This window comes from Poeciliopsis prolifica, unplaced genomic scaffold, assembly GCF_027474105.1.
Source record: "Poeciliopsis prolifica strain line A6 unplaced genomic scaffold, Auburn_PproV2 SCAFFOLD010, whole genome shotgun sequence".
In the NCBI taxonomy this organism is placed as follows: domain Eukaryota; kingdom Metazoa; phylum Chordata; class Actinopteri; order Cyprinodontiformes; family Poeciliidae; genus Poeciliopsis; species Poeciliopsis prolifica.
Window position 1 is genome coordinate 8,483,184 of NW_026562385.1, and position 25,732 is coordinate 8,508,915.

At 43.1% G+C, this 25,732-nt stretch overlaps 3 protein-coding genes across 4 annotated transcripts in view; 1 reads left to right on the forward strand and 2 right to left on the reverse strand.

Annotated features, from left to right (window-relative positions):
• The window catches only part of llgl1 (LLGL scribble cell polarity complex component 1), a 33,924-nt gene extending 24,597 nt beyond the window's left edge, over positions 1-9,327 (forward strand). For both annotated transcript variants that reach the window (XM_055034942.1, XM_055034943.1), the window contains exons 13-24: positions 420-524; positions 1,250-1,542; positions 2,313-2,463; positions 2,536-2,674; positions 3,173-3,486; positions 3,562-3,753; positions 3,828-3,900; positions 4,015-4,129; positions 5,808-5,872; positions 6,716-6,851; positions 6,929-7,011; positions 8,059-9,327. In XM_055034942.1, the coding sequence (XP_054890917.1) occupies positions 420-524; positions 1,250-1,542; positions 2,313-2,463; positions 2,536-2,674; positions 3,173-3,486; positions 3,562-3,753; positions 3,828-3,900; positions 4,015-4,129; positions 5,808-5,872; positions 6,716-6,851; positions 6,929-7,007 (1,662 nt within the window). In that variant the 3' untranslated portion in view covers positions 7,008-7,011; positions 8,059-9,327. The remainder of the gene's footprint in view (positions 1-419; positions 525-1,249; positions 1,543-2,312; positions 2,464-2,535; positions 2,675-3,172; positions 3,487-3,561; positions 3,754-3,827; positions 3,901-4,014; positions 4,130-5,807; positions 5,873-6,715; positions 6,852-6,928; positions 7,012-8,058) is intronic.
• Positions 1-25,732, reverse strand: part of LOC129363100 (protein shisa-8) — a 281,634-nt gene that overhangs the window by 139,504 nt on the left and 116,398 nt on the right. The gene's annotated exons all lie outside the window — the stretch shown is intronic.
• Positions 9,736-25,364, reverse strand: flii (FLII actin remodeling protein). The gene is made up of 31 exons (XM_055034939.1): positions 25,210-25,364; positions 23,594-23,704; positions 21,715-21,786; positions 21,529-21,609; positions 21,189-21,436; positions 20,976-21,079; positions 19,365-19,540; positions 19,102-19,259; positions 18,933-19,017; positions 18,250-18,397; positions 17,993-18,123; positions 17,470-17,577; positions 17,249-17,353; positions 16,978-17,157; positions 16,788-16,870; positions 16,543-16,617; positions 16,255-16,338; positions 15,992-16,163; positions 15,788-15,895; positions 15,517-15,708; positions 14,542-14,640; positions 14,358-14,447; positions 14,138-14,277; positions 13,209-13,452; positions 12,967-13,121; positions 12,815-12,875; positions 12,610-12,738; positions 11,953-12,059; positions 11,760-11,865; positions 11,606-11,671; positions 9,736-10,989 (listed from the first exon to the last, which is right to left on the reverse strand). Exons 1-31 carry the CDS (start codon positions 25,270-25,272, stop codon positions 10,855-10,857), a joined length of 3,816 nt encoding a protein of 1,271 aa, XP_054890914.1. The 5' UTR covers positions 25,273-25,364; the 3' UTR covers positions 9,736-10,854.

The window sequence follows — 25,732 nt, forward strand, 5'->3', positions numbered from 1 at the left end:
GTTGTAATGAAAACCAGACCTATGGGCTCTCGCTCTCTCTCTTTTCTCTCTTCCTCTCTCTCCTTGTGTGCATGTCTGCGTGTGCTTGCGTTCAGCTTCTCCCGCATTTTGTTTTGCAGAGTCTCTGCCTCCAAGTGAGCCAGGATTCTGTAGGAATTCCTGCCGTTTCTGGGTGGGAGAGCAACAGATTAATGTGCATGTTTGCATGTTCAAGCGTGGAGGGACTTCTAATAAACAAGGAAGAAAGGAGGTTCAGGTTGCAGCTGACCACTTGGCTCTTGACCCAGTTTGCATCAGAAGTCCTCAATTTTCCATGCTAATTTGAAGTTGCAGCCCTAAAAATAATTTATAGTGGGTTTTTGTTGTTGTTGTTGTTCTTCAGGAGTGAATGACAGTAATTTTCCTTTTTGCCTGTGTAGGTGGGCTGCTTTGACCCGTACAGCGACGATCCCAGACTCGGCATCCAGAAAATCAGTCTGTGCAAGTACAGCAACAAGCTGGTGGTGGCTGGAACAGCCGGCCAGGTGAACATCCCCTTTTTCACCTCACTTTTCCAACTTTTTCTATGGCGCTGCAAGTCTGCAAAACAAAATTAAGTAAATGTAGTAAATGTAGCTCGCTCGCTACTCCGCGACGTCAAAAAGCTTCATGCTGTGTAACTACAACATCAATGTCACTTAGAGTCTCCTATTGTTTCACGTTTGACACTCTGAAAAGAAAAGTCTCATTCTGTTTCTTTGTTTACAACACATTCCCTGTGGCAAACATATTTGCTAAGTTTGTCGCATCTATTTTCAAAGCTGGAAAAAATGTTGAAGTCCTCTGCGTCATTGTCATCTGGAAATGTTTTCCTACGCTCCCTTTCTCACAGAATGAACTAAGTGGAAGCTGTTAGCAAAGGAAAACACTGATTGAATGAGATCTGGCCGTCAGTTTTTGTCATGAAGGTAAACTTGTGTTTCCAGCTAACGGAGTTGCTAAATTTTAACCAGAAGACCCTTAGCATGTTGGAAATGTCAGTTTATCTGCTGTGATGCTCTGACCACTGGCAGGCTGGATAAATGTGGAGCCATCATAATACCTTTTATTGTACCTTCATGCTCCGGAGCAAAACAACATGGTACAACGATCAGAAAATGAGTAAAAATCTCAAAATAAAACCAAGAAAATATAGTTTAGACTAATTGAAAGTGTGGCTCCCAGGACATGTCGACTTCATGCAGAGTAAAATAAAACCGTCTCTCCACAGGTGATCGTGCTGGCTCTTAACGACGAGCTGTCGGACCACTCGGTGGACGTCTCGGTGGTGGACCTGCTGCAGGACAGGGAGGGCTTCACCTGGAAGGGCCACGACAGGCTGGAGGCGCGTCTCAAACCCGCGCCCTTCCCGCCGGGCTTCCAGCCGCAGGTGCTGGTCCAGTGTCTGCCGCCGGCGTCGGTCACGGCGGTGGCGCTGCACACGGAGTGGAACCTGATCGCCTTCGGGACGAGTCACGGGTTCGGCCTGTTTGACTACCACCGGCGAAACACGGTGCTGGCGAGGTGAGGAAGAGGAGGCTTGAAATCCTTGAAAATGCTTGAATTTCAAATGTTTGGAAAATGATTGATTTCTGTATAAAGTCAGTGAAGATGCTTGATATTCAAATTGAGCAGTTTTGGAAAATGCTGCATTGAAACCAGAAGACACTTTTTTTTTTCTCACTATCTGTAGTTAAACCAAAAATGTCTTATTTCCCATCAGTTATCATAACCAACATTATTTCTATTTACCAAATGCCAGAAAGCTTTGAGAATTGGTTGTAGCTTTCTTTGTATATTGGGTTTAAGCATTTCGTTTGAGCAGGAATGTTATTGAGTTAACAAGATTTGTTTGGATTGTTTCAATGAAGTGAATATTTATTATTCCTAATGACTCAGTGACCTGAATTGATCTGTGTAATTGAAAGAAAGGCTTATTTATATTTTACGTTAAGCAAGGTGATCGACATTGAGAGTTTTTGTTATATTAGTGTTTTGTTCTCTGACCAGTCGGGTGTGTATTGTCACTGCTGTAGAATGTCAAATACTATAGCAGTGCATTATTCAGAACAGCAAAAAAATATCATTATAGTGAATTTAAACTGTCTTTTTTTTTAATGTGTTTCTTCCTGCTACAAAAGTTGGAAAGCATACTTTGAAAATGTACAAATGCACAAATCTTGGGATAAACAGCTCACTCTACTGTTTTTTGTCCTCCTTGTCCATCTCATGTTATTGTTTGACTCGTAAATATTGAGTAATTTAACCGACGGCTGCTCCTCACTTTTTCTCAGGTGCACCCTGCATCCTAACGACTCGCTGGCAATGGAGGGTCCACTGTCCAGAGTCAAGTCCTTGAAGAAATCCCTTCGACAAAGCTTCAGACGCATCCGCAAAAGCAGGGTGTCTGGAAAGAAACGCGCAATCACCACCCCTACCAGCAAGGTGAGACACGTCCTCCTGCGACATGTGGACCGGACCGGGCTCTGCAGACCGCTAACGACGTCTCTGGTGTAGGTTCAAGAGGCCAACGCGGCTTTGGCAGAGCAGGAGGAAGTAGCTCCTGTGCAGCGACGGATCGAGCCCCGGTCAGCGGACGACTCATTGTCAGGAGTGGTCAGATGTCTCTGCTTCGCTGACACATTTCTGCGTGATGGTTTGTCTTGCTTACTCTAAAAATATAGTTTCAGTATTTATTCTTCTGCATTTGGTCTATGAGCGTCTCAGAAAGTCCTTGAACCTGTTCACATTTTGTCCCATCAAAGCCTCAAATGTTTTACTGAAATGGTTTAAAAGTATAAAAATGAGTGGATTTCTACTCAGTAGAACCAACTTTGACTGGATTCACAGCAACAGGTCTCTTGGGGTTTTGTTGCTACCAGCTTTGCATGTCTTTGAGACAAAAATGTTTATTCCTCCTTTGTTGCAAAATTGCTCAAGCAGAGTCTTATTGGAAGAAGAGTGATTGTGAACAGCAAGTTTTCAAATCTTGATGCAAATCTTCAATGGGATTTGATGCATCATTTAACATTTTATGTTGTTGATCTTTATTGTGACAAAGGCATTTGGGGTGGGAATAGTTTTTTATTTTGCTGTATTTCGATATTTATCACTCTCAACCCTCTGGGTGTGTGTGTGTGTTTGTGTGGGTCAGGTACACACCACGGCCCCACGCTTTGGGCCGGCACCAACTCCGGCAGCGTGTACGCCTACGCTCTGGAGGTCCCCGGCGTGGGATCGGGCCGCGCCTGCGAGCGGGGAGGAGCGAGTGAGAGCAGCACGAGCGTGGAGGCGGTGCTGGGTAAGGAGATCCAGCTGATGCACAGAGCGCCCGTGGTGTCCATCAGCGTCCTGGACGGGCGAGGGAAGCCGCTACCGGATCCGTACGAAGCCTCGCAGGACCTCGCCATCGCTCCAGACATGACCAACGCTCACTCTGTCCTCATCGCCTCAGAGGAGCAGCTCAAGGTGCAGCCAGGAGGACGAGTTGAGCTCTTGTTTATCACTCCCAGGGTTACAGTTTTTACCGTCTTCCTCCTGCAGGTGTTCTCTCTCCCGAAAGTGAGCGCGAAGACCAAGTTCAAGTTGACGGCACACGAAGGCTGCCGGGTGAGGAAAGTGGCCTTAGTCCTCTTCAACTCCTCTGCTCAGGAAGACTACAGTGAACACACACTTGTCTGTCTCACCAACCTGGGAGACATGCACCTCTTCACCATACCCGCCCTCCGACCTCAGGTAGACGCAGGACGACGCGTCCCACCCACTGAGAGTCCACCACGTGCTTCTAATTGTGCATTGCGTGTGTTCAGGTGCGATACGACTGCATCCGCAAGGAGGACATCAGTGGCATTGCATCTTGTGTCTTCACCAAAAACGGGCAGGGTGAGCCTTCAAAAATCCTTCGCCAGTTAATAATGAGACACGTTTACATCCAAGAGTCGTCTGGTCAGATTCTCCTCCCAGAAGGCTGACGTGCGTTCTGTTGTTTTCCCGCAGGGTTTTACCTGATCTCCCCTTCAGAATATGAAAGGTTCTCCCTTTCCGCCAAGGTTCTAACAGAACCGCTATGCTCTGTTCAGCTGGACCGACCACTAGAGCCCACAGCGACCAGGTAACACACTCTGAAAACATGCAGCTTTGAAACTTTTGGCTTACAAACTTTTACTCAATCAATCAATAATACAAGAAACATTTAATTATCTGCTGGAATAATTTGTCATATATTTGGAAGGATCACAGCAAGTTTAGAAATGACTAAATAAATGAAAGGGATGCTGGAAACGACTAGGGTGCCAGAAGGAGTTGGTAGCTATTGTAGCCTGAAATACCAACTTAATGCTAAACGTGTTGCAGCAGCAGCACAGATCTCAGTGTCCTCAGTTTATGAATGATCCAGGATTCCTGAATTTCTAATTTGAATAAGATTATAATCAATAAATATTTTTGTTGTTCATCTCAGATTTCTATTTATTCAACACTTTGGCGGCAAAAAGGATTTTTGAATTAAAGATGTATGGTTTTTGATTAAAATGTGCTTATTTACAGATGCTGAAACTAACTCTGTTTCAAATTTTGAGTCCCACCACTAAACTCAATATCTGTCAGGAAATCAACCAGGCCAACTTATCTAAAACTTGTCTACCAGCTCATTTCTGTTACTCTTTTTGTTTAAGTGGAGAGAGAGAGCGCATGACTTTCAGCAGATAACAGGAAGGCTTAATGTATTATAGCAAATATGTGGCATAATCGCAGTGACCTGCTTTCTACAACACATGCAGTGCTGTTCTTGTAATCTATGCTAATAGCGTCGTGTAAGAGGCTCAAGAGGTTAAAAATGGGACTATTTGCTTTGTGATGACAGTAAATCGGCTTTTCTCCAAACATGAATCATTACCCCAAACCGGAAGATTCAAGTAGGCTGATAGTCGCTGTCACTAGTCAAGAGTTCAAAACTGAAACTCGAGTCAAAGGCAGCGAATCCACCAGCAGGTTCAACGTTTTTGCTTTTTTCTTCTAAATGTTCTAAGGTCTCTGCTCTGTCAGAATCTATAATAAAATGATAAAAAGAAAACAAAACAGAGTCTTTCTTAATGATATCTAAAGACCAAGATATGAACCACTAATGGTTGCCAAAGCGGTGGAGAGTCACTGAGCCGTAACAGCTTCTCATATTGGGGCTGCTGATCAGCTGAAGTCATGCATTCAGCAGCAGTGAAGACAAATCTCTTACAAAACAGAAACAATTACTTTGCTCACTTCCCAAACGATAAAAACTGTAATTAACATGAGTGCTGTTACACAACAGAAACCGATCCTCTTTCCCAACATTGAGGCTGAGTCGCTTGCTGTGGATTCTAGAAGAATGCATGTTGTAAAGGATTAATTACATCCCTGTAGTGTTGACGGGTTTCGTGCAGGCCGATCACAGAACTTATGTTGCGACGTAGAGACTCGATCTCTGTGATCGAGAAGCGCAAGTGACGCTTAAAATTGTTTTCCTGTTCTGTGTTTTTCAAATTTCAATCCAGATTCAGAACAAGCAGGTACCGTTTGAAGATTGCTCTGTCTTTATGTGAAGGTGTTTTATTTTGACAAGTCCCCTTCAGAAACGTCTTTTTGCCGCTGTTGATCTCTAATCGTTTTCTGGCCTCTGCTGTCAGTAAAATCTGCTAAGTGCACCGTTCTCTTGATGCTTCGCAACCAAATAAAAACTAAACTCTCACTGAGCTTTACTACTGCATTAGCTGCCAAACTAAGTGTTGTGTGTGTGTGTGTGTGTGTGTCCACAGCGATGGTACAACAATGCACCCGCAGGCCAACGGGACCCACAGGACCCAAACGGGTCAGGCTGAGGGTACGTCTGATCGCTCCCTCTCTTGTTCTCTTTCCGCCCCCTCGCTCTTCCCTATCTCTTATGACATTTTTATTTTTAAATAACTCTGAAGCCTCCAAAACCCTCACCATGCCTCTCCGGGGGGCCTTGTCCTGTCCAGTCTCCATGGTAACCATTCAGCATGCCCCAGTTGCCTCTCCCATCTCTGGCAGGAAGCACTGGTTGTTGTGGAAACGGCTCGGTTTCTTCTGTTTTCCCTTTTTTAACTTTGCATTTTTTTGTTATTAAGCAATTTTACAGCAGTTTTTAAATGTTGAAATTTGTAAGAGCGAGTTTCTAAATTCGTGTGTAGTGATATTTTTATCATAATTAATGCTTTATATATCTATATATATATATATATATAGATAGATAGATTTTTTTTAAAAAAACATCTATCTATCTATCTATCTATCTATCTATCTCTAGATAGATAGATAGATAGATAGATAGATAGATAGATAGATGTTTTTTTAAAAAAAACAGCTGCTTTAAAGTGCAGCAAAATAACAGTTATTAAATGCAACACATAACTTTATTTGTTTTTAAACATGCAGCTGAAGCTACGTTTTTTTTTACAAAAGATGTATAAAAGCCCGTTTTGGTCAGTTATGACTAAAATGATATTGTTTGCTAAATGACAGGAGAATGAAAGACCTTGTTCACGTGAGTTTTTAATTGCGAAGTTGTCCCACCCTCCCCCCGACTTTAGCGGAGTACAAAACGAATTTAACCCACGTTGATTTGTGTTTATACCAAACGCGCATCTCCCTGCAACGCACCACGAATCATTTACCCCACGATGTGTGGGTCCCTCCCTCTCAGGGCGAACAGAGGCGTCTCCCTGCACCCTGTCTTCTCCCATCCTGGAGACGCCGCTGGACTCCCCCCTCAGCTGCGCCGACCTCACCCTGGACACCACCGGGGAGATCACCGTGGAGGACGTCAGGGACTTCCTAACGTAAGCGCCGGACCAGAAGCCTCCGCTCGCGTTTCTTCTTGTGGCCCCGAACCAATAGGGAGCGCTTTGTGTTTCAGGACCGTGGACGAGGCCGAGAATAACCTGAGGAACATGAAGGAGGAGGAGGGACGCTCCGCTGGCATCCTCATCAACTGAAAGGGTGAGGAGCAGCTGCTGCTTCCAAAAAACCGGAGCTGTGGATTCGCTTTTGCTGACGGACGCGTCAGACCGGAGCTTTTCTTTGCACACCTGTTTGTGATTGAGCCGCTCCGGCTCGTTGGAACTTCAAAGAGCGTTTCTGTCTGAGCGCCGCATTCCTGCGCTGCGTTTCCACCCAGGCAGACGCCGTCAGCGGTTCGCTCAGACGCTCACACACACGTTCCCATATTTCCATCCAGAAGTGTGTTTTAGGACAGGCGTCAACTAAATGAACTGCCCACATAGCAGGAAGTTAGACACTTAAGTAAATATGGTTTTGTAGTCAGAGAGAAGAGATCTGTTGATATCTTCTCTATTTTTGGCTCTTTACTGCCTCCTTGTGGTCAGACTAAAAGCTCACACACCGCTGAGGTATTCTTAGCTGAATGATGTTTTTGAAAGTATTTTTATCGCCTCATGTCTTTCAAGATTGTCAGCCTCTAAAAACACTTTTCAACTGTTTTTCTCTAACAAATAGAAATCTGAAACGTGTGGTGTGCATGTGTCATCAGCCTCCCTGAGTCCATCCTTCACTGAAACGAGACACTGATGCAATTGTTGTCATTTGGGGCACGGATCTATTAGCCGTACTAATTTTTTCTTGTTAGATTTGATGGAAAATAAAAAGATTTAAGTGTCTAAAGAGTTGTTTTTACGTCTGGACTTTGACTAGGCCACTCTTACTACACAAACATATTTAATCTAAACCATGCTACTGCAGCTGTATATGCTGATGCTCTTCCTCAAGTCTTTGCTTGCTTCCTCCAGGAAACAGATGGACTTTGTTCACTAGTTGCATGTCTTCTGAGTTGCACTTTATTTAGGGGTGTCAGAGAAAGGCTGGTCACAAGCTGGTATTGAGCAGCCATTTTGTCGTTAAGGAGGTGGTCCAGTAGGGTTCGGGCTAGGAACGGTAATAATTTCACCGCGTCACGAATCTGTTCATCGTCTTGTCTTCAGCTGCAGCCCGTTGATGTTCACTCATGATTTCTCTCTGGTCTCGTTGAAGAGCTTCCTGGAGCGACTCGAGTGGTTTCCTCTGGATTTCAGTGCTGGACCACAAACATCTGACATGGAGCCACCGAGGATCTCTCCCTCCATCCCTTACTGACCTGGTACAAGCAGGGAAGGAAGTTCCTCCTGCTGGACGATCAAACTGCTTCCCTGTAACCACTTTGGAAACGCGGCAGTCCCCCACTGCCGCAGAAGGCCCGGCGTAGGCAGCATCACGGACGGACGCGTCTGAACGTGACTCGGTGAACTCTGAGGTTTCTGCACGGTTGGAGTCGGACGCGGTGCTCCGTCGCTAAACGTGCCACTCAATGGGATGGTAAAACAGAAGGTTCGAGGTTTTCAGTGTGGTAAAAAATGTAAAATGAAAAAAGGCAAATTAAGTTTTTTTTTTTTTTTTTTTTTTCAGGGGGGTGGAGGGAACTTGTAGCATCTCCACTCCTCTGGATTCCAACGAGAACTGCTGATTTCTTTTTGTTTTTTTGAGGCTATCCGAGAAGGTTTATGTTGGCATTGAAGAAACGAGTACTGGAACAATGTAGGTGTTTTATACAGTGAAGATTGTTGCTCTATTGAATGTTTTTATGCTTATATGAGAAAAGTCTAGATATTTTAATGACAAATAGTTTGGGGGGTAAAGAGGAATATTCCACACTGTGATTTAAAAGGGAACCAGCTGGAGAAACTATTAGGAATCATTGGGAAGCAACACGAGATGATGTTTACCGTTTACGTAGCAAATAAAGTTCTGACTTTTTATCACCTGTGGATTTAAATAAAAATGCTTTCTTTTCATATAGAAAATGGGAATAAAATCTGGAAAAAGATGAGGGAAATGTAAGTGGCTCAATAAGTTTGTAAAGTGTAAAATGGTGCATTGTGGGTCATGTAGGCGGTGACCTTCCATCTGCTATGTTTTTAAACCCTTTTAAAGTTATACAGCCTCTCTGGGGGTCAACAAGGTCAGAACCCTAAAAACAAACAAAAGGGCTCGGTGTAAAACCTGGAGTACAACTTCAATAATGTAGCTCAGCTGGTAGGATCATTGAATCACCTTTGTGTTTCTTTTTGTTCGTTTTTTTTTTTTTGTGTGTGTCCTGAATGGGACATGTCATTAACCCTTTCATGCTACATGCAGCAACAGTTTAGCATTTTAATCCCACCACTGAGAAGAGTTGTTCAGTTCCATTTGTAGGAATTAATGAAGCTGTTTAGCATTTTGGTTGATGAACAATTGTGAATGTTAATAAAATGTATTTACTCCGAAGCCCTCCGTTTGCTCGTAATAATTTAACTGCACAATTGAGAGACGCTCTGATTCACACGCCGGTTCAGCATTGAGCAGATTGTCTGGTCCTGCCAGTCGCTTCAAAATGGCGTTCAGGACAATTTCAACGTCTACAAAAAATGTTTCACATGTTAACTACTAGAGCACTTACTCTTCTGTTCCCATGTATTTGGAGATTTGAGGGTTTTTTTTGAATAAAGTTCATTCCAACACTTAAAAATGTGAAACAACATGGCTGAGATCACATTGGTCGCTGCAGCATCTGTTCTCTTGAGTGTCAAAACTATTTTATTTTTTTTTAAGATTTAAAATGCGTCGTGTCAGAGAGGAAATGACAGCCTGGTCTGTATTCTAACTCGACGCTTCACAAGAACCAGAAACACAAAGTTGACGTGACGTTTTTATTTTCTATAAAATACATAAATAAAGCATCTGCAGGTGGCGTCGGGAGCGTGTGCGCGCATTTAGAGACACGGACATGTGCAGGAACCACACGCCAACGGGCATATAAATCACCTCGTAAAAATATAAAGAAGTATGAGACATATTGCAGTCAGCTGATCTCTTCCCCGGACCAAAACCTGCACTCTGCGCAGGTCACATGATCGCAAGATAAACTACAGTCATCTGGTGAACCTGATTCGACTCCTCGGAGCCAGAAGTCCCTCTTTACACGGAGACACGCGTGATATGATGAAAACACTCTGGTCTTCTGAAGATCTGAGCCTGGTTGCTGTAAAACGCCTCCACCAGAAGAATACAGCAAGGTCATTTAGTTTCAGCCTCTGCAAGGCTCTACTGATTGCACATTGAAACAAGAAAACAAAACAAACAAAAAAAAAACAAAGTCATCTTGCGGTCTGACCTCCAGAAAACTTCTTTGGCCAAATATAGATGTAAAACTAGATTTTCACAACTAAACAGCAACAAACAAAATCAGCCACAGCAAAGAGCTGTTTCCATTCAGAATCGATGGGAAATTAATTCGATAAAAGTGACAAAACGAAACAGAAAAGCGTTTTGAAGTGAAAGGAGAGAACGTAAAAACATGTAATAAGCATTAGGCTGACATTCCTCAATTTCCTGTTTAATCCCTCAAAGTTGAGAAATAAAAAAAAAACTAAATTTGTGCCTTAAAACTGCTTGGATGAGCTGAGCGACCGGCACCTCGTTCCCCTCGAAACCAGTGAAAGCAGCACAATAAGAGACGATATGTGAAAAACCTTCCCTTAGATCTGTACATTTTAAAAGATAATTCTCTTATTTAACAGTAATATTCAAGCTTGTGTAAATAAAAGTTCGTAGAAAAAAAAAATTGCATTATTTTTGCCGTCATTCTCAGACTTTAAGCATCCAGGATTTTTCTTTTCTTTTTTCCTCTGGAAGATTTGGGGACGTTGAGTTAAGATCCTGGTGGGTTTTGGCTGCAGGATGGAGGGAAAAACAGGAACCTCAGATTACTGGTCTAAGCAGAACCCCTACGTGGCAGCGGGTCGGCTGGGCGGCCTATGAGGGGGGGGTCTTGAAGGGCCCCCAGGCGTGGAAGCAGCGGGTGAAGCAGTGAGGCTCGTTTCCCTTCCTCACCAGGCGCAGCTTCCGCGGATGTTCGGAGTCTTTCGCGCGCATGTGCTGGATGTAAACCTGGAGAGCGGGAGAAACGTGACGCTTAGAAATCAGGTGAAAATATCAGGTTGCAGGAGTTCCAAGGTCATTTAAATTAAAACTTTTATCGACTCGAAGATATTTATAGATTTTTTCTTTTTCCTCAGAAAGTATTCATTTTTCATCCGCGAGCATTGATAATATTAAATTAAGTTTTATGTCAAAGCCACATGAATTAGCTGCACTTTAAAAATTACATGTGATGAAACAACCGGTTACAATTAAATAATAAAAGGAAACTGATATTACATTTAGTATAAGTGAATAAGACAAAGAAAAAAGGTTCCTTTTCTGCATAACCAAATACAGAAAGTCACAATTAAGATTTAAACAAAGTAAATGCATAACAAAAACACCATTTATCACACCTTCAGTTCAATGAATTCAAATCTATGAAACAGTCACAAAATGTCACCAAAGTCCCTCTGTCCCTCTAGAAACATTGATCGAACCATATCGAATAGTATCGTTTGCTAAATATGGTATTATGAGCACAATATCACGTATCGTATCGTGACAGTGCATCGCCGCAGCCCTAATTAAAACCAGAAGACATTAAGAAGAAAGCGGAGGGATCCGGGAAGCCGCTGCTCACCTGACAGGCTTTCAGACTCAGTTTTATCTCCACCTGGCTGGTCTGAGTGCCGACCCACATGTAAACCTGCGGAGGAGCGGAAAAAAAACCCAAAGTCGCTGAAGGAAAAGGCAATCGATGCGACGGCGCTGCGCTGCGGGCTGAACTCGCTCACCTCCTTGCCGTTGTCCAGCAGCATGATGTCATCATCGGCCAGGTCGTCCTGGCAGAAGTCGGAGCATTTCTCCGACACGGAGAAATAACCCTTCTCGTTTGAGCACCTGGGGAGAGGAACGCGGGTCAGCGACCAGTGAGAGGTCTCTGTCTGACAGGAGAGGAAGCGAGGCGGTTCGCGGCGGCGCGCTCACCTGAAGAGCCGGGCGTGTTTCATGTACTCGGCGTCTTCGTCGTACTCTTTCTGAGATCCGATCCCTACCCAGAAGAAGTTCTCCGGCTCCTCGCCCTCGTTGATAACCTGCCAGATGATTTTAAGGGTTTAAATCGACTGATTTAAAAATCTTGACTAAATACAAAAACAGGCCAGAAACCACAAGGTTTCAACTTTTTTTATGCTTTCCATACAGTATGGAGGGCCAAAAGCGACAAAATGATCTAAACACATCATTATATGATGAATTATGTGTACCATGACATAAACCTTTAACAAAATGCACCAGTAATTTATCTAAATATTAAATGCAAACTTATTATAGCTGATACAGAAAGTTAATTAAATTTTACTTTTGAAACTTTAAACTGTAAGGATGGAAAAATCTAATGGACAGAAGATTTTTTTTTTTGAATATGCAAATGATTCGTAGATTGTTGTGCAACAAACACGCATCTCACATTAGCCAACAAGAACTTAAGGAAGCACAATCACTCTAGAACACCATAACCAAGGAAAATCATTTCCTTGTCCAGACTTTGGAAACACTTTGGATCCAGGAACCCCATAAACTCCATGAATTTAAATTTGAATACAGAAATTCCAATATCTAATAGACATGGAGCCTCTGTTTGACCTGTTTGCTGTAGGTGTCGTCAAACATGGAGTTCATGATGTCCTCGGCCAGCTTGGCCTCGTCCGGGTCGGCGGCCCGGCCCACCCAGGTGTAAACGATGCCCTGGTTATCCGTGCTTTCGAATGGCACCTGAAGAAAAACGTCATTCGGTTTCCTTCGACTTCAACTGGAATCAAACGTTTATTTTTTAGATCTCAAAGCAAACCTTGAGTATGAAGCAGAACTCTGAGTTGAGATTGCTGGAGTCGGTACCGATCTGGATGGTCCTGAGCGACGGAGAGGAAAACAAACACATGTCAGTGGGGGGCAGGGTGGGTGTGGCGGGTGGACAAAACAAACCGGGTGATGGAGGCGCACCTGGTGCAGAGCGCGCTGCCGTTGGTGCGGATGTGATAGAGGGACGGCTGGACCGAGTCGGTGTTCTGTTTCCGCTTCCCTTTGTGGATGATGAACTTCCTCTTGAAGTGCGACAGGAATTTGAGGTTCTCCTGCTGCTGGGTCATACGCACCACCTAGAACCGCGAGGACAAAGACGAGAGCTCAGAGCCCGGTCTGGAACCGGAGCTAGAACCGGACCGGGATCGTCCAATCCTTCTTGCCTTGAGTTTCCCGGGGAACAGACTCTCAAACTTCTTCTGCAGGGAGAAGGTGAAGGTGAGCCAGCCCATGTTGGACGCCTGCCGGCCCTGCCAGAAGTACACCACGCACTGGAAGTCTTCCTCAGGCTGCTTGTCCTCCTCGTCCTCGTCCCCCTTGCCTCCTCCTCCTCCGCCTTTGCCGGCCTCGCCGTCCTTCTTCTCTTTCTCCTCGTCCTCGTCCTCGTACTCCACGGGAACCCAGTATCTGAAACGGACCGGTCAAATTAGAGCACGTGTGTCAAACTCGAGGTCTGGGCCAAATCTGGCCCACCAAAGCTTCTTGTGCGGCCCTCAAGAATCATATCAACCAGTCCTCCCAGTTTTCTGTGCTTGTGGAAATTCAGGTTAAAAAACATCTGCAGATTGCCACATTTCTCACTTTGCATAGCTGCAAATTTTTCACATGAAAAGGTATTTTGGACCATTTTTTGTGGAAAATTGTGTTTAACTGACCACTAACTCCCACCTGTAGGTGGCAGTATTTTGTACTTTCTCAACACAGCTGACTCAGGCTTATTTGATGTCAAGTTATTAGTCCATGATCGATTAAGAAAGTCACAATTAATGTCACCCATAAACGTAAATATTGCAAAATGCCTCGAAAATATTTCTAAATTATATTAGCGCAACAAAAGTTGTGATTTTATTGCCCCCCTGCTAAAAAAATGCAGATAAAAACAGCAAAATTCTTGAGAGACCAAACAATGTGGAAAGATGTTACATTTTAGGAACTACTTAAACTGCAAAGACAACTGTTAATACTTTAACAGTTTGTTGACGACCGGCCCTTTAAGAACATCTTGGTTCTGGTTCGGCCCAAAACGAAGACGAGCTCGACACCCCTGGATTTGAGCGACGTGGGAAAGAAATGGCAGATAAGGGCGGCGAACCTGCACAGGAAGACGTAGCAGTCCTGGGTGTAGAAGTGTCCGAACTCCTCCTCGGGAAGGCGGGTGAACTTCTTCCCCTCCAGGACGAAGCCCTCCATGCCGTCCAGATCCTCGTTCCACTCCTCCATCAGCTGCTCCGCCTACAAACGGGAGGAGCTTGTAGTCGTCGTCTTTACACAGTAGTCGGAGCGGCGGCCAGGCAACGGCGCGCGGCGTTTACCTCGGTGAGGGGCATGGCGGGCTGCCGGGGCAGGAACAGCGCCGTGAGGTCGGCCTTCATCTGGTCCTTCTGCTCCGCGTCCTTCTTCACCTGCGAGGAAACGAAGGGAACGCGTTAGACATTGGGTCTCGTCTGTGTTAAGCTTAAAAAAAAAACAAACAAAAATCAAACAGTGAAGCCTCACTTTGCCCTGCAGGTTGTCATTTTGCTGCACGGTCTCAGCGGCTCGGGTGTAGTCCACCTTCAAAACGTCGTCCCAGTTCTTAAACTTGGATTTAAACACCTGAACAACGAGGAAGAAGTAAAACACGCAGAGGGTTGAACGTCACATCAATAATTAATCCAGGGCTGGGCAATTAATCACTTTTTTTTTTTTCTACCAATGCGTTTCCATAGTTCAGGGTGATTCTAACACGCCGAAGGCGGCCATCTTGTTTGGTAAGCCTGTTTTACAGCTTCTCTTTGTTTGGACATTGGATTCATGTCGACTCCACAATGGAGCACAATAATTAGTATTGACGAATTATTTTCTTTCTAAAGAGCCGCCAATAAATGTGAAACTAAAAGAATAAAATGATAATAAGATTTTTATTTGGAGAATAAAGTTATAGTAACAATACAGTCGTATGAAGGAATCAAAATAATACAAGAAGGAAAATATTTTAGGACATAAAAAAAATGGGGGAAGTCAACCATCTTGTTTTTGCTTTACAGAAAATACTTCATATAAATACTTTAGAATCAAATTATTATCATTAGCAGAACTTTGTGCAAACAACAGTCTGTTTAAAAGAAAGAACTAAGTTGCTGACGTCAGATCATGATAACACTAACCGAAGCTTTTTGCTCATTAAAACTTTTTGAAGACTTTTTTTCCTGATAAATTTGTGTTTTTTTTCTGCTACAACATTCTCGTAGCTAAACAAAACTTCTTGTAACCCTGATATTCCCGTGCTGCAACTCCCAGAAGGAATGAGTCAAATAAAAACCAATTTCCTCTATTTTTAGAAAAGAAAGCAAAAAAAAAAGCAACAAAGTTTAAAATTGATAATCTGGAATGAAAGAATAAAACAAGATAAAAAAAAATGCACATTTTATTTCTAAGCTGCATCGCCCAGCCCTGAACGAAATGTTTAGAAACAACCAGGTGGATGCTCACCTGGCACTCCGTGCCCTCCAGGTTGCGGGTCACGCAGGCGTGTTTGGGTCTGTGCAGCATGGAGCAGAGCTCCTGACCCAGCTTCAGGGCGGCGGCTCGGACCAGACGCGGAGACTTCCTGCCAATCCAGATGAAGACGTCTGACCAACAGTCCAGGATGTAAACGCCTTTCGTGTCCAGCAGGGACTGAACCTGAGCCGGAGGGATTCGGGGAAAGTTAGTGATTTACAGAGCGGGTTTTGTTCTCCGCTGACTCAGCAGATGAACCCACCAGTCTGAGCTCAGGCAGAGTGTCCAGCTTGATCTTGTGATCTTTGTGCTCCACAGACAGCTTGTAGTTGATCTGAGGCAGCTCCAGGTAGCCGAGACCAAGGCCGACCTGCAGGAGAGAGGAGATTGTTCCAGCCATGTTACCCACATTTAAAAAATAAAACTAAGTAAATTTCCTGAATTTGAAGGAGACTGAACCAGTTACTTTGTACAGTTTGGGTCTGATGGGGGAGAAGTCGTCTGGAACGTGTTTCCGGATCTCCTCCGGTTGTCCTCCCAGCGCCTCCCAGAACCCTGGAGGCTCCTGGTTCTGCATCAGGGTCACGATCTCCGCCTTCCCTTTCCGCTCGTTCTTGTTGATCTTTTCAGCAAACAGCCTGGTGGATTTCAGCACCACAAATCTTTGCGTTGGTACGCAGAAGTTTTGGGGGAGGGGGGTTTTCTTCTTCTTCCGACTCGTTATCTCACCTGGCTTTCGTGGTGCCGCCAAGCGTGGCGTTGGCTCCTCTCCAGATGAAGATCTCCAGCCCCGTGTCCAACAGGAACACAAAGCTGCAAAATCAAAAATTGAAAGAGTTTCAGTTGGAGGCGCAACACTCTTCGGTGTGGATACCATCAATGTAGGAAGAAACCTTCAATATTCCTTCCCTCTGGCCTCCCGTTGCTAATCACTAACTGAAGATAGAAAACCCTTTAAGAAGGTCCCTCTGCCATCAGTTTGCGCTTGTTTTGAAATAATAACGACGCGTCTCTCACCGAGGGTCGAGGGAGGAGCCCTTCGCCGGAACCGACTCCAGTTTGATGTTCTTTTTGCCGTAAACTCGATACAACCTGAGAAAAAGACAAGAGGTTAAACATCAGGGCAAAGTCAGACTGAACAGCTTCACATCTACTGGTCAGAAACATTCTGATCAGCATTCTGAATTTTTTTTTCTAAAGAGTCGCCAGTAAAATGTAAAACTAAAAGAATAAAATAAAAAACAAAACAGGTTCAGACCCACCTGACGGTGTAGTGTGAGTCCTCCACAGTGTAAAACCCACTGGCTGTTCCTCCCTCGATGTAGGAGATCTCATTATTAAAAACCTGCAACCAACAGGAATCATCTCAACAGCACGTAGCCGCTATGCTAACGGAATAGCCGCGTGTTTTTAGCTTAAATGGACTCGCGTCGGCTTCCTGGTTCTACGTACCGCGCTGAACTCCTCGCTCTCGTCGCCCATCTCCTCTCGGATGGTCCTGCACTCGGCTCCCAGGAAGTTCCTCAGGTTGACGGCGTGGATGGCCGAGCCGGCCTTCTTGTCCAGCGTCGCCTCCTGACCGATCCAGTAGTAGATCTGCCAGTTCAGCGCTCCGTTGTCGTCCAGGAAGGTCTGCGTCAGCAGGAAGAGAAAACCCCGCGCAGGAATCACCTTCAAGCCGTTCGCCTTGCTTTTTAACGGGACAACAGGCGCCAACCGTTACCTTGAGGACGATGTAGCAGTCCGCCTCGTAGAACTTGCCGTGGAAAGCTTCGTCCACCTGCAGGGGAATGAAGTTCTCGATCTGATACACGGTCACTCCGGGAATCTGGAGAAGACAAAACAGAAAAGGAAGTTTGTTGCACAAAGTGCAGCCAAAAGAATATTTTTTTTTTGTTTGAGGCCATTTCCTAAAAACAAAACTTAAAAAACCCCAAATCTTACCTGCCCCACATCTTCCATGAAGAACTCGGAGTAATCCAGCTGAGGTTTCTCCAGGCTCTTGTCCCAGCGGCGGACTTTTAGGTCACCATATTTCAAGTCCCCGTTTTCCTACACAATACACACATTTCTTTATAAGCAATTTATTCATTTTTTGGTCAAACATGTCCACAATGAGTTAACATTATTAATAATATGTTAAAATTATCACCTAAACCTTATTTATACCAATAAATTACACCGTCTCTTATCTTAATCATGCAAAAAAAATAAATAATCAATGCGAAATATATTTTAATATGCCGAGAAACTATGCCGGGTTGTGATTATTTAAATTAACAGGAATAAACACTTGAAACACGCCACTGTGCGCATTGAATGCAAACATATTTACTTACATAAACTTTTAAACAACATTGTAATTTATTAAGATTCACTTTAACTTGCAACTTTTACAGAATTATTCAAACATATTAGACTGAGGTGAAGGTTTTGTTTTTCACAGTGGTCTGAGGGTTTTTCTTACCTCCATGTTTTTCTTCTCCTGAGCGACGTCACTCATGCCTTTCAGGACCTGCTTCGCCTGATCGTCCTGCGACGAGTCTTTCTTCCTCCTCAGCCTCATCTTCCTCGCCAGGTGATCTCTGGGGCTGGCGCCTGAACACAAATGGATACAGATTTGAGATTTCCAACACATAAACAATCTTAATGTAAAAGGAAAAAAAACAAACAAAACAAACTGCAAACTTTGTAAGAGTTTGAGTCAGAGACTAAGTCACACACCTCCACCTGCAGCAGCTACGACAGCAGGAGAAGCTCCAGCCAGACGCAGCTGGTTCTGGAGGGAGAAGTCGATGTTGTACCACTCTGCTGCTCGGTCCGCCGGCTTTGGCGGCATCACCAGGTTGGGGTTCTCCCGCACGTCTAAGACCTACGGCAGGGGAAACGTCTTACTGTCGGCACTGAGAGTTGGGCTCGAGCAAAATGCTCTAAAATAAATACATCTTGAACGGAGAAACAAATTTGGAAGAGAGAAAAAAAAAAACTGAAAAATTCAGATGTTAAAATTTTTTCAGCGTTTGCATTAAATGAAAAAGAAAATCTGTTAAAATATATATATAAAAAAAGATGATCAGTTTTATAATAATGTTTGGCAAACATTATTAAGGGTCACAGATTGCTAAGAAGCAAATTGAGGTTCTACACACTAATAGCATAAAATAGAATAAAAAACAAGCGTCATAAGGGAGTTGAATAAAAACAGATTTCCTAACTAAATATACAAATCAAACAATGAATTTTCCTGTGTTAGTCGACAGTAGTTGGTTTACAAAATTTTTTTTGCTCTCTCCAGTCATAAAAGAGCATTTATAAAGTGTCACACTTGAACTTTGTATGAAACCCACATTAATGTGGTCACCAGCAATAGAAACACCATTAATGTGGTCATTTATAACGGTTTGTACCTCCAACTCCGTTAGGAAGTGGATGGTCTCGGGCAGAGTCACCAGCCGGTTCTTATTCAGCACCAACTTCTTCAGTTTGTCGCACCTAAACAACACAAAGCCAGACGTTCAGAGAGCGTCCCGACGTTTCTGAGACGACGCCGTGTTTGTGTTTGCGTCCGCAGCGCACCTGCAGAGGCCCTCTGGGATGAGCTCCAGGTTGTTGTTGGCAGCCATGAACTCCGTCAGGCTGCCGAGTTTGCTCACGCCCGGCGGAAGCCCGTCGAAGTCCAGTTTGTTGGAATTCACGTACAGCTTCTTCAGCTTGGACAGCTTGCAGATGGCAGACTGACGGGAGACACAGAGACAAGTGTTTCGCCACCGTTCGGTTCGTGCTCTGGAGTGTAAAAAATAAAGTAAAAAAATCGAGGAGCCGGATGCGGCGGTCCTCACGGGCAGCGAGGTGAGCTGGTTCCGGCTCAGGTTCAGGGTCTCCAGCTGGGTCCACTGGTCGATGCACAGCGACAGCTCAGAGATCTGGTTGCTGCTCAGGTTGAGCCTCTTCAAGCTGCTCAGGGAATACAGGCACTCTGGAACCCGGGTCAGGTCGTTACAGGACAGGTCCACGTCTGGCTCGACGAAGGTGAGAAAGACGGAAAAAGTTTATATCCGAAGGTACAAGTGTGACGTCTGAGGTTGCTAATCCAGAACGCGACCCGGAATTGTTTTCCTCCCAGGATCTTTGCACCGTTTTCTGTGCGTTTCCACAGCAGAGAGCAAAGACGCGAAAGTCTCTGTAAACCTGAAGGAAACTGGTAACTGTTACAAAACTAAAACTCGATTCAGGCTTTTTTTTTTTTGTCCAAAGCAAGTGGACTGACATTTCCTGACTTTATTTCTTGTTTTTCAGGAAGGAAGCAGGAAAAAGAGGGAAAGCCAAATTTTATGGATAGCCTGTTTTCCCTTTGGGATCAATAAAGTGTTTTTGAATGTGAGTTGAATCTAAGGAGTGACGACAGATGTAAAGATGGAGCTTTTAGATACAAAAGAAACAAAACACGGAAGCTCGTGGATTTGTTTGTTCTCCCTTTTCTTTTTCTGAACTCATCCAGATCTGGGAAATTGACATGAAATCCTGGACTTTTCCAGGATTTGCAGGAAACACCAGAAATAACTTCAAGATGGCAACACTCTGAAGCAAGAGTAAACTCCCTCCTGAATCTGAAAACTTAGGCTCTTAAAATATCTGCTGGCACAATTTTTCTATCCTCCCCTCACAGTTATAAATAGTAACTGTTTTTCTTGGGTTTTTATACAATATTGTAATTTGGTATTTATTTTTTTCAGATCCATATTGTCTTGGCCTGTTAAACAGATTTTTAATAATTAAAGTAGAAATTCTGTTCATGATACAGACTCCTGGCAATCGTTATTTCTTTTTATTTGTTTTTTTTAAGAGCACAAACCCTGTAAAATGTTCTGAAATGAGCTGAAAAGTTTTATTTAATATGAATGTTTTTTTCTCGCCACTTCCGCAGAAGGTAAAAGGGAAACATTCAAATTAATTTATCTACAATGTCCACTGCAGTTAACTGAATTTATTTTAATGTAAGCAACAGAAGTCACTAGAACCAGACATGAATAAATAAGGTTTAAATTAGAGAACTGCATTTGGCATTTTCTTTTTGCACCAACAAGGAAAACAAAACCTCAGGATGCTTTACTGGTGGCATTATATGTAAAAAGAAAATTGATATCGGCCAAAATCTGAATCTACAGGTCGGGTCAGTCGTCAGCCAGAAAGCTGCACCTCAAGTTGAAATGCTGTGCTTGCAATCAAAAATACTAATTACTCCTACCTTATAAAGTTAGCAGAAACTGGATAAGATGGATTAAATAAATATTCAAACCATTAGGGAATGCTTAGCAGCCTTCCATCATAAAACTCCCTCTGTAGTTCAAAGCTACACTCGAAACTTCCACCTCCAATCTGATTTTGCCCCCCCCCCCCCTGTAGGTGAAACAACCTGGGGTAAAACACTGGGTGCAGAAAAGTTTCGTTACCTGCCAGATTAGTCAGTCCCTCCAGACTGGTGGGCATGTTGCTCTGCGTTCTCTGCGTGTTCCTCAGGTGAAGCGTCTGTAACGCCACCATGGCCGGCAGCTGACTGCTCAGAAACACACAACAGGCCAGCTTGCAGTTCAGCTTAAAAAGCTCCGCACACACACTGAATCCATAACACCAGAGAAATAAAGGTGTGTGTGTGTGTGTTTTACCGCAGCTGTGCGTGCATGAGCGGGTTGTTGTTGAGAATGAGCGTCTGCAGGTGCACCAGGCGCCTCATCTGGGGCGGCAGGCTGTCCAGCTTGTTGTCGCTCAGGTCCAGGTACAGCAGGTCCGTGAGGTTGATGAACAGCTGGTTGGGGATCGAGTCGATGCTGTTGTGGCTCAGATTCAACACCAGCATGTTCCTGCTGTTCTCCAGGTCCCTGGGGATCTCCGTCAGCTGGTTGTAGCTCAGATCCTGCAAAATAAGTAAACAAATGAATGAAGTGATATTTCCACTCGTACGTGTTAGCGAACCAGTAATGTATTTAACAGATGATGGTTTCGCACCAGGACGGAAAGGTCCTCGAGCTGAAAGATGTCGTCTGGGACTCCAGAGTTCTTCAAGCTGTTGGCTCTGGCCACCACGGCCTGAACGGGGAAGAGACGTGAGACTCCACACCGGAGCAAACAGAAAACAGGGCAGACGCACAAGACTAATTTCTACAATAATATGTGTGTATGTGTGTTAGTTACCCGTAGATTTGGTAAGCTAGAAAGTTCTCCATGTAAGGTGGTCAGGCTGTTGTGACTCACTGAAAGATGCTCCTGAAGATTGTAAAATGAAAAGGTTGCGTTCATTAATAAATAGTTCTTTATCTGAACAAGATGTTGGCTCAGCCCACAGGTTCCCCTCTGAAGCTGTACGTGTCTCTGATGTGCGCGGATCGGGCTTGTTGTTTACAAAATTAGTGGCAGCCAACATGGATGTAAGAAGGTCCTTTTGAAGGAAGAGGAAAACAGGGAGGCTAAATGTTTTATTCTTTTGAATTTGATCCTCTGTTTGCTTTCAAAAATGTAGGATCCACTTTCTCAATGGAATAGAAACACAGGTTGTCTGTGTAAACTACAAATTTTGGAAGCTAAAAAAAGGGTTAAAATATAAACAATTGGTTGGAAAAATTAAGAAACATGATCCTGGTCAAAGACAAAATCATAATTCTTTGTCACAATGACTAAACTCATTTTATTCATGGACTTTTCTCCTTTTCTTCCAGAAGTGTCAAATCAAAAGGCTAATATAACATGAAATTAGAAAAAAACCCATCACATTTAACCCCTTGCAAAGATAAACATATTTATCTCTTTTTTTAATGCTCTGCTTAAAAATCTTGCCATTTGTCATTGACAAAAATGTTATTATTTTAGAATAAAAGTAGCTCAAACGTGTTTCACGTTAAGGTGATAAGGTGTTGTCACGTTACATCAACAGACCAGAAGCTGCAGCGACCGATACGGTCTCTCTCCAGGCTCCTTCCAAATCATCCAATTACAAATTTCACAGTATTTAGAGTTTTACAGGGACATCTGCTATTTGCGTTTACATGTCCTGAGAGTAACAGAGGAAGTGATGTTTGGCATTTTGTAAAAATGTAGAACCTTTTTCAAAAATCTAAATGATCACATATTTGATTCATTGCACCTGGACATGCAGAGCTGTAATTAAACAATTATACGATAGGGATTAAATAGGGAAGGACACAAAATATAGTGATATTTCAACTAAACAATGATCAAAGTGACAAAACTAAATCGTCTCAGAAATCGTTTCTGTTAAACAGAAAAAAAAAAAGCTTTTCGTATTTTCTGACAGTATGCAATAAAATTTCTCTGGCATATTTACAGTGACTTATCTCAAAAAGCCAGACACAAATGAAATGTAATTCTTTCTCATGATTCACTATGATAGAACATGGACATTGCAACTGTCAAGAACCAAACATTTAAAGAAATATTTCATTTGAGGAGTTTATAAGCCTCCAGAAGAGGCTGTATGTTCAAAGACTTTCTATCGAGCAACATAGAAACTGACGTCAACACTTTGATCAGAAAGAAAAATGAACCTGTCCGTCTAACTGGATCGGTAGAGCACTCAAACGCTCTTCACTAAACATGAGGCATTAAATGTTTAATACAGCGTCCCTCCAGAAACGCTCACAGTGCACATTAGGAATAAAATAACCGCATTAAGCTACTAGAGAAAAAGCTTTTAAAGTAGGAGGAAAGAGCTCCCACTTGTTTCAGCTGAGCTTTGAACAATAAAATAAAAACAAGTTGAAATAGTTCTTAAAAAATAAAAGAGCTGTGTTTGGAGCAATTCTGTTAGCAAAAATAACTAACTTCTTAACCCACAGGCCCTTTGTTTCCCAAAGATGAGGCTGCAGGTAATCTAGTGCTTTTCCAACAACTTCTGTCCTGAATGTTTAGGATGTTTTCTGCTTCCACAACCTGTTACTCTGCCATCAACTGAAAGACTGAGAGATCATAGTTTCAACACGGTGATACTGCATGTAAAAAAAAAATATAGATAGAAACGCTTTGGGGTGATTAAACAAAGTCAGTTGAAATAATTCACCAGCTTCTGGAGAGAAGCCAGCTCCTCTGGGAGGTAACAAAGTCCCGTCCTGTTCAGCTTCAGCCATCGCAGGCTGCTCATACACTTGACGTGTTCAGGAAAGTATCCTCCCTGCAGGAACAGACACAAAGAGAGTGATGGGAGGATAATTAGAGAGAAAAACACTAGAAACACAATTAAGACAAGCACTGACTAGAAAATGATGAACCAAAGTGGAGATATGGAGTATAAGTTTCTATAAGGCCATAGAATCTTTTCAATCCTTATCAAACAGAATGAATGAAAGCAGCAAGTTGAACACCTGGCTTAATCTGTGATGACTTCTTGATATTACAGAGGTCAAATCTGTGTATCGTTGAAACAATAACTGCGTATGTAACCCGAAAATAAACACTGTTAATCTGTGGAGTGTATTTATAGTCCGTTACAGAGAAGCAAGAGAACACAGATAACGCAACCTGGCTCACTTGCAAGAAAATGAACTGTGTTTTTGTTTTAATAGTGATTTTATTATTTTTATGACTAAGCGAAATCTGAACTGTACTACATACAATTAATAGATTTACATTTTCAAGTACAACTCAGTTTAAATCTTCAGCAAACTTCTGAGATTTTCCATAACTCTGAGTTCACATGACCCAACTTCACGGTTCTGGTTCTGGGATGCTGAGACACTGTTTACATAAAAGTGGTAAAGTTGTCCGTTCCCAAGGAGCAGTACTTTCAAAAGTTTTACCTTTTTTTTTTACTGTCCAACTTATGCCAGACACACCACCTTCAATGGCTTGAAAGAATGAGAGCCTTAAAGTGACCTAGTCAAAGTCCATACTTGATGAAATACTGTTGATTGACCTGAAACACAGCGTTCAAGCTTAAAAACCCTTAAATGTGCCTAAATTAGTGGGTCAAAATCTCTCTGCTGTGATGGAAAAAAAAAACAGTCACCACCAGATGTCAAAACCACCTGATTACAATTGTTGTTGTCATCAATACCGTCTCTCTCAATTAATTAGTACACAGAATGAGGTCAAGTTATGACATTTTGGCCCGTCATTGAGCAAACAGAGGCTGTCAGGACATACGGTAGTCATGACAACACTGGTCGATTTCAATCCCTCCACATGCTCCGACAGGTTCAACAAACTCCACGATGTTATCTATCGTAAACTGCAGCGCCAGTCCATATCTGGCCTAGATTGTGACAACAGTACAAAAGGCAAAAATGTATCGACGCATTCCAAGCGACCCTGAAGCAACACAGCTAAAGTTAGCTAAAAGTAAAGCTAAATTAGCAGGGTGACGTGATGGTGGAAGTGCCTACTTTGACCCAAACTATACTTAATTGCTGAATAAGTGACAGACTTAAGAGAATGCTCTTCACTATTTTTTCATTCAAAGAACAATTTAGCAGGGAAAAATAAAGAGGTCAACAGTAGCGGACAGAAATGCTACTTTGTCATTTTGACAACCGGCTAACGCCCAGTGCTCCTAATGTTAAGCTACGCCTGTGTTTCAGCCATTTGTTGCCGATCCTCACACTTGAATTAGCTTCAGCTAAACCAGCGGGTAAAGAAACTCTGCTATAAAACTAGCCAAAGTCAACCAAAATGCCTTACTTTAAAGTCGTTTCCACTGAGGTCTACCCCCCTAATGAAGGGAAGAACTCCGGTGGCAGCCATTTCTGACTAGTTGATGTCAGCTCCTCCACCCTTAACTGTCTATTTTGGTCCGAAAGGAAGGAGGGTTGTGGCTGTTCTTCTTTCTGGTTTTGACAATGTCTGAACACCACACGTTCGAGCACATTACTGCCCCCTTCCGGTTCAGGATGTTGTGGATTCCAAATTGTGGAGAAGACGTGGATGCGCCCCCCAGTGGTGAACAGCGAACATTACGCATTCTCCTTACAAAAATAAAATAAAAAATGAAAAAAATAAAATTAAATAAAAAGTATGAAAAGCGTGCCAATCCCCATTCCCAACACAATTTAGTATAATGCTAAATTTAATTAAAATTAAGTTAACTTGAAGTTGAATTATGTTATCTATTTCATGTTGAGTATTACCCAAATACTACTGTGTTTTTTTATATTTACTTTTATTTTTTAAAGAAAGACGTACATGATTTTTGGTGAAAGTTGTG